This window comes from Rousettus aegyptiacus, unplaced genomic scaffold (assembly GCF_014176215.1).
Source record: "Rousettus aegyptiacus isolate mRouAeg1 unplaced genomic scaffold, mRouAeg1.p scaffold_m13_p_5, whole genome shotgun sequence".
NCBI lineage: Eukaryota > Metazoa > Chordata > Mammalia > Chiroptera > Pteropodidae > Rousettus > Rousettus aegyptiacus.
In genome coordinates, this window is record NW_023416308.1 from 88,145,238 (window position 1) to 88,158,834 (window position 13,597).

General features: G+C 44.3%; 2 protein-coding genes across 8 annotated transcripts in view; one reads left to right on the top strand and one right to left on the bottom strand.

Annotated features, from left to right (window-relative positions):
• The window catches only part of SOX6 (SRY-box transcription factor 6), a 552,718-nt gene extending 543,621 nt beyond the window's left edge, over positions 1–9,097 (bottom strand). For 4 of the 6 annotated variants that reach the window (XM_016139566.2, XM_036220750.1, XM_036220748.1 and 1 more), the window contains exon 1: positions 5,532–5,764. The gene's annotated coding sequence lies outside the window, so the exon portion shown is untranslated. Of the gene's footprint in view, positions 1–5,531; positions 5,765–7,399; positions 7,520–8,968 lie in introns of those variants that run through there. The other 2 variants (XM_036220747.1, XM_036220749.1) reach the window with 2 other exon arrangements.
• LOC118602825 (translation initiation factor IF-2-like) lies at positions 7,658–13,597 on the top strand. Of its 2 annotated transcripts, XM_036220756.1 has the most exons (3): positions 7,658–7,946; positions 8,384–8,894; positions 11,498–13,597. In XM_036220756.1, the coding sequence occupies exons 1-3, from the start codon at positions 7,873–7,875 to the stop codon at positions 11,540–11,542; spliced, it is 630 nt and encodes a 209-aa protein (XP_036076649.1). In that variant the 5' UTR covers positions 7,658–7,872; the 3' UTR covers positions 11,543–13,597. The 2 variants fall into 2 exon arrangements, with proteins under 2 accessions (XP_036076649.1, XP_036076648.1); XM_036220755.1 differs by lacking the exon at positions 11,498–13,597 and having other exon boundaries at positions 8,384–9,441.

The following is a 13,597-nucleotide window of genomic DNA, read 5'->3' on the forward strand; positions in this document are numbered from 1 at the left end:
CATAGAAGGTGTATTGCCCATGAAGATAGCTGGAGATTATTTCTAAGAAAATAACAACATCCTTGCCCTTTGATATTCTTTCTCAGGAAGGAACAATGAACTATTCTTTTTTAGGAGCATTCTCCTCCAGTTCTGCCAATGATCTGTTTAGCACCATGACAACTGAGCCTAAATTTCCCCACCTATTTAATATTAAAAATCTTCAATAGAAACATTTTTTAAAGTAAAGACTTGTGGCTTCAGAAATGTCCTTCATGGTACCCAGAACTTAGTAAGTGCTCTATCATGTTATCCAATGACCTGTTTGTAAAGTATAAAAGAAAACATTTGCAACCATGCTTCTCAAAAAAAAAAAAAAAATCTATTGCATTGCATATCCCTTTTTCCATATAGTGTGCTTCTGTAGCTGGAAAAGTTAATCATCTTTAATTTTCTTTGTCTGATTTTAAAGAACTACTTTTCAGAAAAGCAAAGAGACTGTGCTCAGTAAAGTCAAAATCATGAAGAGCACTAAAGTCCCTTTCTGCATTTCAATGGATATATTAAAGATAGACAATTCAATAAGTCTCCGCAAGGTGACTAGAAACAACAAATTATTAAAGATAGCAGTGATGACAGATCATTTCAAGGGTTATCTTGTGAGAAGAAAGAGATCAAGAAAGAACTGGAAATGAGAGAATATAGAATGTTTGCATCGACACTAACGTGCACATCATAGAACGTAGTTTGAATTTATCTTATATTTATTATGCATACGTCATCATTAAAAAGCATCATTTCAAAATACTTAAGCAATTTTGATCCAAAAGTTTAACAACACAAAAACTCTTAAAGGATTCCATAATATCACATTTATAGTCTTAAAAACATGGTGCTTCAATCCAGTGAAATCTTTTTAAAGCTTTATAGACCAGGAGAGCTTGGTAAATAAAATATACCAGTGAATTCCCTGCCACATGTGCCAGAACGGAATGTTCATAGAGCAAGCACAAATATGGAAATAGAAATGTAGAAAATTACAGAGCAGCAAATTCAAGCTAGTTACTAAAGATGCAAATTTTTCTAAAATATATACAACATTAAACTTCCAATTGTTAGATTTTTTTATTTCACTATTCTATTCCAAATAACTACCGGTTAAAATGCTAACCCACTTCTTTATAAATAGAATCAAAAATCACCCTATAAATGCAAAGAGATAACTCTTTAGGTAAATATAAAGATTTTTATCATTTCAAATCATTGTTTTTCACTTTAAGAAGTAAGAAAGAAAGAGAATGCCGCTGCACATTTTCATGCCATTAAAAGGTAAAAAATGATATTTCAGAAATCTTTAAACATTTTGAAAAGGAATTTTTTCCAACATTATGTACTGTGCAAGTTAGTGAGGGTTACTAAATATTAGCATTATAAAGTAGAAATAACTGGGAAGTTGATTTTTTAAATGTGGTTTATTAGTTTATAATAGATGACAGCAACTACAATTAAGTTTAGAAAATAATTCACATCTTTCCTAAAGACGAAAGATTTTTTTGAGTGAGTAGTAGAATATAGTGATATATAAGGGGTCTTAGTAGAGCAAGAAGAGATTCTGAATATAAACAAGCCATCATTCTGGTAAAAGGAAATACAAACAACTAGAATAAAAATAGTTGATGCACAAAAGCCATAATGAGGGGGTAGCTCAAAAAATAACTTCTACTTTGAATGGTTTGGATGAAATACAAATTATCCATAGAAAAGTGTGGACTGGCATAAATGTTTGTACAAAATTATAAGTGTATTTCAAGAAGTATGCAAGAGGCAACCGCCTGCATGATGCACAAGGTCCCGGCAATGCTCTGCTTAAGTGCTAGTGCACAGAGTCCAAACCACTGCATTTTAATTACCATGCAGCCTCAGATATATTGCCTTTGATATGGAAATGTTCTTGTTCTCTCATCTTCACATATGGTCTCATGCACAGAAATCTTTATCTGATTCATAAAAAATAAACTAGAATCCAATCTCAACACCTGACCTCAGAGCTTAGAAGTTTTTTACTAAGCATGGTGTCACTATAAAAAGAATGGCTAATATTGGTGTAAAGTTGGATATTTTGAGCAATGATATGAAGGATTTACAGTTAAGAACTGAATCAATACTGTTTCTCTGAGGTTTTAGGATTTCATGTTCACTTTTTTGAGACTACCACAGATTTGAGGAAAAACAGACCAGCACCCTTTTTTTTGGAGGTAAGAGAGTCCATAGCAGATTTAAATGATATTCCATCTTACAACATCCACCAATATTCTTCGATTGATACTTTTATCTAGATTATGACAATGGATACTTAAAATTTGAAAAGTGCTATCAAAAAATATAACACAAGTTTAAAATTATTTCCACACCAACTAAATGTCTAAACAAAATAATTCGCTGAAAAGCTTTTACCCTCTTCCACAGAACAAGGAAAATAAAAACATTTTTCCTATAAATGAATAATGAATATATAATGAGCGGATGATGAAAGTTTCTGATATAACTCTTACCAAAACGATTAGTTTTCAAATCACAGTTGAAGAATCTCAAGCGAAAAGAATAAGCTATGCATTTAAAATGTGCTTACATCTAATAAAAATTGCTTTTCATAGACCAGACCAGAATTTTTCTTTTACTTGAGTATGTTGAGAATCAGAGTATAATCAGTATAAAATGTGGAGTTAAGATGAAGGTATAAAATGTTCAATATGTTATTTTCCTTGTTTGGAAAAAATAACAGGGAAGAGCCATATTTCTTAAACAAAAAGCAATCCAACCGCAAAAATAGTCCATTTTCTCTTCTAAAAAGCAATCAATATTTGTTCATTTTTTAGCAAGTTTCTATAATAAAATCTGTTTTCATTAAATCTCATATACCTATTTAACTTGATAATTCTGAAATAACCTAATTTTAAAAAATAAAAACAGTAATATGACCCATCTAACCTCATGATAGCAGATAATACATCCCATCTGCAAATCATCTTGTTGTATGTTATCTGTGTTTTATCATTTCTAGTACCTGTCTGTGCCTGATATGGTACTCTCAGACACATTAGCTTGATGGAATGTTTCACTTGACTTCAAAAACATCAATTGATATATATACACCCCTAAACTATATTTAAACAAACAGCTCTTAAATCAACCAAAATTTCTGTTGTACTGTACTGTACTTTCAGAGAATGCTGTTTGTAAACAGTGGAAAAGTATGAATTCTCTCACTAACAAGAGAATTCTTTCAAACGTAGAAATAGACATATAATCTAACAAAAGTGAGTATAGAAAATATTAAAAGTAAAGATTAAAGCCAATGCATATTAAACCTTAATAAAAGTTCATTTAGTCCAGTACTTATTGTGCTAATTTAAAGAGATTTAAAATGTCACTAATTTCTCCAATATAAGATAGATATGTGTAGCAATCTTACCAGTAACCAATAATCCAATAATTTCTTCTAAAAAACCAAATAAAAACAGAAATAAAATCTCAATAATCCCACTAAAATAAGGAGTATATTTTAAAGCCTTACAAAGAAAGGATTTTCCAGGTATGTTTGCATATTTTAAACATATGCTTTTCCCTTACTAAGAAAAATATCTATTGCTTTCTGCCACTAATAAAAAAAGTCCAACAGATAACATAATATTCTTACTGAATATCATTTCTTCTAGGTATTTAGTTACTGAATCCATTATAGAATCAGCATAAAGTATACTGGTTTATTGATACTGGTTTATTAATTAATATTTTTTACATTTATTTTCCTTTATAGTATAGTGTTATAGTTACACAATATACTATTATAGTAGTTTGTATCATGCTCCATAATAATAAACTCACACATTTTTTGCATTTAAAATATATATACACACCAGGAGAAAGTTCCTTTTCATTACTTCCAAAACAAAAACTAAGAACAACATTAAATCAGATAAACGATAAACAAAAAAACTATTTAGTTTTGCTACTATACATAAAGGAATATGGTGGGAGAGCAGAGGAGAAAGGGGATGTTGGTTGTACATGAGAAAAGCAACACAGAATGTCAGTTTGCCTAGGGAATTAATGGCCTAGCATTTGTCTAGATCCTGGTTACTTACTGCCTTCGGTCAAACTAGATCTAATAAGTATAGCACACATTTGTTTTCAGAGCCTGAAGGATTTTTTTTTTTTGGTTGCTTGTTGTTCTTGTTGTTTTAGAATAAGAATAATCTCTCTTGATTTATGAAGTTTTCAAAAATGTAGGAAAAAATCTACATGTCATTAGGCCTTCTGTCCATGTGCTCACATGTGCGTATTCAGGAAGACGTTCTCAAAAGTATATAGTGCATACATTTATGGTCTGGTAAAGTTTTAAAAAATCAGTCATAACTTTCCCCTACTCTAAGAAAATGAAATATTTCATTGGTTCAATAAAAAGCAAATGCAAGTAAATATAACTGTGTCCCTACCTGCCACCTGAAAGATGCACTCTTGCTGCCATAGAAAAGCTAACCCTATCCCACTAAACTTATGAAAGATTTAGGATGTTTGCTTGTTTGCTTTAAAATAAAGAGAATCTTCTAGTAGGTATCAGACACTCTGAGTGGCCTAAAAACAAGGGGAGAAGGTGAATTGATGAAAGCGTCTAATGCTGAGTGTTGAATTCCAGTGCGACTGAACAGGGTGACAGTGGGAAGATCATGTTCATGGCTACAGAAATCTGGTTTCTGCCAAAGTACAGGCAAAAGCTGACCTGAGGCTGGGGTCTGGGACGCTAGGTAGGAAGCTCAAGCACCAGTCTGAATACAGACAGAGAGGACAGGTCACTGCTCCTACCAAGCCCAGGCTGAACAAGAGTTAGACTGCAAGAGACAGCAGATCTTTCCAGGCCCGCCCCACAGTGAACACTAGCAGCCCCAAGTGGCTAGGCCTGAAGGGGGAAAACCTTAACTGCAATCAGTTCACAGATACTAATTTGCTGAGAGACCTCTGGGGTGGAGGTGGAAGGGAGCACAGAGACAGGTGAACAGAAAAAACCCTGAAGCCCCTACCCAAGCCAGGATCCGATGCCAAGCCTGAGCTGGTCCTACTGGATTAGTGCAGATAGAGGGGCACTAGAACCCCTCCCCCATGGGCGGGGTGTACAGAGTAGGTATGTTGCCAGATTTACTCTGCATCCCTTTTCCTCATTTAGTCTGCACCCTGACGCTGGTGTCTGCTTTACGCCGCTCACCAGTAGTACCCCTCCACTGAAAACTAGAGATGAGAAAACAGGAAGAGAAGAGGGAAAGAGAGAGAGAAATCAAATACAAGGCTACATTGTCATAGTCTCCCCTGGTGCAGGGGCCTCCCAGGGCTGTCCTGACCAATTCGGCCCTCCCTCGGGAATCCTACAAGCCCAGAATGGAGCTGAATGAGCCAGGTCGGCCAAGCCCGTGCCTACGGGCCTCGGGGACGAGGTGCTGAGTGCGCAAGCTAATTATACATGTGGCATTTGGGCAGCCGACTGTCCAGTGACACCTTACCTTATGAGGAAACGTCAACCCAAGCAACTGTTCAAAACAAAATGCCATCGCGGGATCAGCTTCGCCAGCCCTTGGCCGGTTCGGGTTGCTTTTCCCACAGCCTCTCACACTTAGCACAAGAATGTGGCCTGGGGAGGCCAGCCGTGGGAGGGCTGACCAGCAGGGGGCGGGGGGGGGGCCGACAGGCGGGGCGGTCCTTGCCAGGTGTCCGTCCTGGCCCCCTCGCCATGGACCAGCTCACGGACCCGATCACTTGACCTTTTTATTCACCAAACCCACCTCCTAGAAATAGACTGGGCGGGGCTGTGTCTGTTCTCCTCGGGACCCGGGAAAAACCTGGGCATGTGACTATAAAGGGCAGAAGAGAGGGGACCCTGGGGAGGCGGGGGAAAGAGGGCATTCTCGCATCCCGACTCCACTGAGTTGTTGGTTGGGCCGCCCAGCCAGCGCGAAGGGCTGGCCGCAGGAGTGCGCGCTGGGGTCAAGCGCCCTGAACATGGACGATATCCGAGTGCCCTATTGACAGTGCAGCGGGAGGTCCGGAGCCCAGCCTAGTTTGCCGCAGCGACGGCTTCGGACCATCTCGAGACCGAAACTTCAAGCAGGGCCCTCAGAGGAGGTCACACACAGAGAAGCACACAGAGAAGCAGCTGGGGACAGCCCATCTCGCTAACAACCCAGCCCCGCCAACAGAGTCGAAGACTTATTTTAGTCCCAAATAGAGGCAGCATTCAATATCTGGCAATTCATACAAATAAACGTTTTCAAACTTAGCCTAAGAGAGCTTAAATAAAACTCGACACACGCCGGCAACAACCATCTATTATCTGCTCCAAACACACCAATTCTCTTTTTATCTTAAAGCTCCGCGGAGCGCCTGGGATACAGCGGGGTGAACGGAGCTAATCTGTCCACCGCAGCCGCGGGCCGCTCCTCCAGGAGCCTGAGCACAACCCCAGCAACCTTTGCACAAGCCCCTTTTCCCTTCTCTGACCGGCCCTTTAAGGGAGAAAGCAAAAAGCAGCTCCCCAGGGAGCTGCCAGGCTCGAGTTGGGCCCCATTCGGGTGGCAGCACCGCCCCGGGCCTGGGCCGAGCCCCAGAGCGGCAGATCTCCGCGGGTCTGCAGAGAGGGCAGCGGGCGACGGGCCCCGGGCAGGGCGCCGAGAAGGACGAAGGGCGCCGGCGGGACTCAGGGACGCGGAGGAGAGCGCGGGGCGGGGAGGAAACGTGCCGGCGACCGTGCGCCCGGCCTGCGGACTCTCAGGCCGAGCCCGCGTGGGGCAGGGCTGGGCGACAGCTAACACGCCCCCGCAGGACCTGGCACCACTGCCCAAGCGTCTCGAGCAAAGAGGACCACAGATTAGCACTTAGGTTTCGGATTGTCTTGGAATCCGGTTTATTTCTAAAGAGATCATAAAAAGTCACGTTCAAAAATTGGGGTGGGGGGGGGAGAAGAGAGAGCGCGGAGGGAACTGGGGGCAACTCACGCAGGGTCCCGGGAAAGTTACCGCAGAGCGGAGGTGGGGTGAGGGTGGGCGGAGGAAGCGTTCGGGTTTTCTAGCGACCCGGGTTTTCTTTATGAACTCCCTCCGGGAAACTTTACCCTGGCGGAGAGCGCGGCCGAGATCCTCGACTTTCGCCCGCCCTCGCCCAGCATCAACCCCGCAAATAGCCAAAGTTTCCAAACTAAAACGGGGGTGGGGTGAGGGTTGCGTTAAGAAGCCCAGAAACCCAGGGGGTTCTCCCCACCTCCCGCACCTCGAGCCTGGCTCACACTGAAGCGCTCCGACAAACTGCGCCGTCGCAGTCACACGGTGAATCAACCCAACACTTTTCAAGAAAACAAAATATTCGCTGGGAAACTTACTTTGCATTTAGTCTCTATTCTTTGGGGGGGATGCAGTTTAGGTCGGCTCGTAAGGGAAGTTCGTTTTGTCCAGGTTCGATATTGTCTACTTATGGATCAGCCCTTGGGTGAGGGTTTATTTTAATTTATGGCTTATGCATTCTTTTAAGGTCGATTTACATGACCTCCGGCTACAACTAAGACAGCCGAGGAGGGCACTCCAGTCGTCAGTCGGCCAAACCCACAATTAAAACAGCCCTCCCCCTAGTCTTGGTGTGACTGGGACTCTCCTGGGGTAGGTTAGCTGCTTGCTTTTCTCTTTTTTTCTCTCTTTTCTTTCTTCACTTCAGTCTTTTATTCTTCTTTCTGTATGTATTTCTTTTTTTAATATCACGAAATAAGATGTGATATCAGTTTGAAAGTTTCGGTATAACTTTCTCTAAACCGAAGCCTGCAGCGATAACGAGAAATAGAGCGCTCACAAAGCTCTCAGGATGCTGCCCTCTTGTGGGAACAAAAGGCATTTCTACCCTGTGGTCCCATCTGAGCCCTCACAGAGCACACAGGCGTAAGCTTACACACGGGGTGGGGTGGGGGGAGGAAGAGATGAGAGGGGGTGAGAGGGAGGGAGAGAGAGGGAGGGAGGGAGGGAGAGAGAGAGAAAGAGAGGGAGAGAGAAAGAGAGAGAGAAAGCGCGCGCGTGAGAGAGCGCTACACACGCAGGCACACAAGCTTCTTCCATCACACACTTGCGCAAACTTCAATGAAATACCTACCTCAAACTTCACGGAGCCTTAAAAATTCATTCTCTAAGCCACCTGACTTCTTTTTCATATCATTCCCGGTTATACATATTAGAATATCTATACGGGGAGGCGGAGAAAGAGGAATAGGTGGGCCGAGAGAGCGGACAGATTTCCGGGAGAATACTTAGGATGGTGATAACAGCTTTCTGTTGTCAAAGGTTGCGCTGTCTGTCTCTTTCCCCTGCCCTTTTTGTCTTAGTGTCCTACGCACAGTTATCTACAGCTACAACGTGTGTTTTCTCGAAGTGGATTTGGGGGCTAGAGTGGGAGAACAAGAAAACCAGAAGCCCGCCACGCAGATCTGTCAGCGCCTCCGGAACAAGGCACAACTCTCCGAGAGGGGGACCCATCTCGGGGACCCACGCGTCCACCAGCGAGCGGCAGACGCTCGGGCCCCTTTCTCAGCCTTTACTCCCCCGTTTGCGTTGGCCCCGCTGAGCGCCCTCCTCCCGCTCCTCCTCCCCCGTCTCCCCTCCCCAGCCAAGTACGGAAACCCGCCTGAGCTGGGCGGCCGCGGCTCCCGGCAACCAGCGCCCTCGCAGGGCTCCGCGCGCTCAGCTCGCGTCCCTCCGCCTGTCCGACCCCAGTCCCTCAGTCCCAGCTCAGGAAAACTAAGCCTGGAGCTGCCCGGAAAGGCAAGAGCCGAAGGCGCTGGGAGTCGGCGGCCCGGCCAGGGGTTCCTGCCCCTGCCCCCTCCGGCTCCCCAACAGGTAGCTCACAAACGGGCCGCGCGCTCTCGCTCTGCCTCCCTCGCTCTCTAGATCGCTCGCTCCGTCCCGGTTACCTGGGCGGGCTCCAGGATGGTACCGCACGGGAGGGCTCCTTGTGCGCTGCGCCGCGGGAGTAAATAGCATTAAAGAAAAAGGGAAAGATACAAATAAAAAAAAAAATTAAGGAAGGGAAGTCGATGCTAGGTCAATTAGCACAGCCTGGGGAGCAAGGGAGCAGAACCCCCCAGCGCCGCGGCCGACGCAGCCCGTTAACTCAAGTCTGCGGGGGTGTCCCGCTCCGGGCGGGGGGAGCGCTGACCCGCAGAAGTTTGCCGCCGGGGTGCCGGGAGGTGAGCGCAGAGCGGGGTGACTAGGGGTTTCCCCCTTGAAACAAGTGAAGGCGATGGTTAGTGCTGTCAATCTTGGCAATCAGTGTGAGCGGCCATGTCGTAAGTATTCAAAGCATTTCCCGTCGTGCAACATCAGAAAGTGAGTGGCCAGGGCATTGATCTGAGCGAAGGAGAGGAGGCAGGGCTCCCCTCCCAGACAACACAGGCAAGATGAGACAAGAGGCGAAGGAGGCAGCGAGCCAGGCAGGGAAGCTGGGAGGGAGGGGGGAGGGCCGGGGGAAGAAGAAGGAGGGGAAAGCGGGAGGCTAAAGCAGGAGAGCTAGAAAGAGAGGGCAGAGATCGGCGAGAGCAGAGGTTGGAACTGGAGAAAGCGTCTGGGAGAACAGAGTGAAGAGACTTCAAGAGAAAACTGGAAGGGGACAAAGAAGAGAGAGAGCTAGGATCTGAGGGGAATGGTGACAAGTATTAAGTGGGAGAGAGGCTGACGAGTAAGGGACCCAAGGAGCGCTATTAGGGCTCCGGCGGCTGGAAGGAATCAAGAGGAAGGCAAACTGAAGTGGGGAAAAGGTAGACAACTGGGGAGAAAGGAAGGACAAACTGGAGAAAAAGGAGAAGGTAAAGTGGAAGAGGAAAACGTAGGGGCGGTAGTTTGTGCTTTGATAAAGTTATGTGAAAGAGGAAGAATGGGTTGAAGAGTAAGAAGCACTAAGATACAGAACTGGACCACAGAAGTGAGTCATGGGAAATACAGAGACCGGGAAGGACAGGGACTGAAGCAGACCAGGAAGAAGGAAAGAAGGGTGAATAATAAGAAGGATGGAGGAAAATGAAAAAGAGAAGTGCTCAAAAGACAGTGAAGAAAAGATGCAGGAAGCAGATATAATGAAAGCACACTGTAGGATCTCAGTAAACAGGAGAAACATTTTAAAAGATGGAGGAGGAGGAATTGAAAGAAAAAAGAAAAAGCAATTGACATAGGAGATTCTTAGCATATGCAGGTTCTAGAGGCCATATGTGAATTATAGAGTTTATATGTTAAAATTATTATAAATAACAAGACGTACAAACTACCAAAGAAAAATGTTTATAACTTCACGATGATAAGTAAAATAGTTCCACATGAATTATATGGATAAGTTTGTATTACATGGAATTAGATGGGTGACGTATGTGTATGTATTATCTCAACTGTAGAAAAAATGATTTGGAGAAACAATTTCAAGAGGGGTGGCTTGGAAGTTGTAAAAGATGAAGAGAGTTTCAGTCGCCCAGGACAGCATGTAAAAATGCATCAGTCAGATGTAGAAAATTAAATTAGTAAAAGACTTCTCCCCACCCCCCCCAAAAAAAAAAACTCTTCATAAATTAAAGATTCTCTTTGATGCATGTGTAGAGTAGATAAAAGATTTGAGGGGTATATAATGGCCTCAAGGAACTTTATCTCAGTGCAAAAAATGCTGTGGGACTGGGAAGGAAGACAATAATCCTAAAGTCAGGTAGTAGAGAATCAGAGTAAAAGAAATGAGAAAACCAGCTTTGACGGCAGCAGACACAAAGCTAACTTGAAGCAGTGTGCAGGAAGTGAGGCTGGCCTGCCTGAACCCAGGCCCAAAGAAATAGACTAGGTTTGAGAACTGAGATTAGTGGAAAGTCAAAATTACATTAAAGCTGGAAGAGAGGTTCTGACATACTAGCATAACTTGCAAAGATTTGTGGAAGAGGTTCTTACTATGTAGAAATTGATATGAGATGGCCACTTTGAGATGCTGTATGAACAGGGACTTTGTGAAAGACGATGCAGACCAGGAGGAGAAGAGGGGTCAAGAATTATGACTAGAAAAATCAGAAAAATCATGGCAATCTGAACTTGCCATTTTGAGGAAGACTTCCCACAGATTAAATGATAAAAGACAAAAAGTCTCATCTTTGTTATGTAAACTTTGAGGAAAATGAAGAGAGTAAGCAAGCACAAAGATGGAGCAAGCTGTCAGTCTTATGTTGACTTCTTAAAGTATACTACATGTTTGGTTTCATATGAATTCCAGACAAGAGAATGAAAAAGATAGAAATAAAGGTTGAGATGAGCACCTCCAATTAGTGGAGCAGAAGGAATAGCTAGATTCTTCTACCCCCAATAGGAAATCTGATGCTTGAGGATTGGGAGTTTGGGGGCTGTAAATTAAAGTGATTTGATGACTGTTGGCTGGGAGAGCTAGTTCCCCACAAGAAATTTTGTGTCCCCATTGCCCACAGCAACTTTCAGGACTGAAAAGCCTGCCTCTTGGCGCCAAAGCCTAGAGGCCAGCAAAGAAGATAGATGCCTGGCACCATGCACACCAGCTCCTTCCACTCCGGCCCCCAGAACTGCCATTGTAGCCCATGACCTCCATGGCCTAAGGGGCAAACCCAGATGGTGTTTCTAGCCTAGACAGGGCCAATCTCTTCTGGGTTTTTGTTTTTGTTTTATTTTTGTGAATACTGTGGCCCCGTCCAGCCCTTGAACACAGAGCCTCAAGCGCCTGGACCGCCTATCCTGGAACTTAACCACCAGAGCCAAAAAAATCTCTCCAAAGAGGTCGAAAATCGGTCGGACTGTCCTAAATGCCTTGCAAGGTTAGGGCATTGAAAAGACGGAGTACTTTAAGTCCCAAAGTCTGAATCCTTAGAGAAGAGCTACCAAGGGAGGTGAAACATCCTGGATGGAAACGCTGGGGTGTGACTGGGCTCCTCGGAGTTGCAGCGACAACTTTGATTTTTCAAATACCAGCGCATCCGTCTCTTTAAATCGCACAGCCCTCGGGGATCTGGGGAATTAGACTGGACCTGCCGACAAGATGCAGGCCATTGGAACGGGGCAAAAAGAAAAAGAAAAAGAAAAAGAAAAAGAAAGAAAGCGACATTATCAAGATCTCTGGTAGCCAAGGCCCTGACGGTGGGCCGCAGTGGACCTTCTGGGAAGAAGCGGCAGGAATCTTCTCTAGATTTTATCTAATAAACGGATACCAAAGTAGATTGATAAGGCGGAACCCATAGCCAGTCACAACACTGATCCATAGACTAAGGAAACAAAAGTTTGGGGTGTCGGTGCCGCACTTCAGGCTGTGCATGGGGTGACACGTGGCCCTGGGAGTGGGGGTGCGTCCTCGGGGATTTCCTTTCTAGCCTCCGCCGCGACTGTACAGCTCAGGGGGCAAGGCGGAGGGCGCTGAAGGGGGTTCTACTGCGGGGCTCTCCACCTGGTCGGCACTGGGCTGAGGGCTCCGAAAAGTCCAGGAAGTAGAGGAGGACACTCAGGCACTGCGGCCAGATCCCGGAGCACACGGGCTCACTTTCCCTGGGGATTGAAGCCCTGCGTGGCGCAAGAACCCCGGGTGCCGAGCTAGGGGAACCACGCAGCGAAGGAGGAAAGAGCGGATGGGGACTGACTTACCTGCCCGCAGCTGTCGCTGCCTCCGTTCTGTCCTGGTATCCGTGGGCACGGCAACCAGCAAAGGCAACTCGGCTTTGCTAAGTTTGGCCTCGCACCTCCAGAGAAGAGGCGCGAACCCGCAAAGGGAATGCGCGCGCGGTTCCTGGTGAGAGGTCCCCCTGAACTTGGGAAGGGCAACGCAATGAATTCTGATCGAGAAGTTAACATTTAAAGCACCCACGAAAAATCATAACGACTGTTAAAACCTCAAATTCTTGCTTTGATAGTCTCGTTACACCAGCCGGGCGGGCAATTCAGATCTACATGACTTCATCTTAAGGTCGCTAACTTCTTTCAGGAAGGGCTTTATAGCTACTGTATAAATAGGACAAATATAAATGTCTTTACTTCTAAACCACAGGGAATAAGAACTTTTACTAAAACGAAGAATCAGTGAAAGAGAATTAAAAATCAAAAGTTGAAAACTTTAATTACAGCACGGAGAAAAGTTTTAGCAATTGGTTTCCTTAAACAGGAATAACAAGCATACCAACACTCCTGCAGTCCATCGCACTTCATTTCAGTTTGGTGTAACCAAATAACCCGAACTCCCAAATAACAGTGCCCTTGGGACTCTGCCTCAAAAGGTCGGAACTCGTGTTTCAACAACAAAAGCAAAAAAACAAAAAAAAAAACTGTGAATAATGCTCTACGTTCTTTAAGACGTCATTTTGCAAAAGGACAAGGCATTGTCCCTCGACTTTAAATGGATACAGAATAATACTAAATTTTATTTGAATCTGTGCATCATCCTGTTGGGAAGACCACAGAAGTAATGACAGTAGCAGCAGTAGCACCGTCACAAAGGAGGTGGGGAAAAGTGGTAAAAATGCATGAACTTTTTTCAAAGAAAAATAAAGATAAATCAAAAATAAGTTTTACAG

What these genes read in the sequence shown, in the direction of transcription:
- LOC118602825 (XM_036220755.1), top strand. Translation starts at nt 7,873, where the DNA reads ATGCTGCCCTCTTGTGGGAACAAAAGGCATTTCTACCCTGTGGTCCCA. An exon ending in CCCTCACAGAGCACACAGGC is followed by an intron (nt 7,947 to 8,383) that starts GTAAGCTTACAC and finishes TTTTTGTCTTAG; the next exon opens with TGTCCTACGCACAGTTATCT.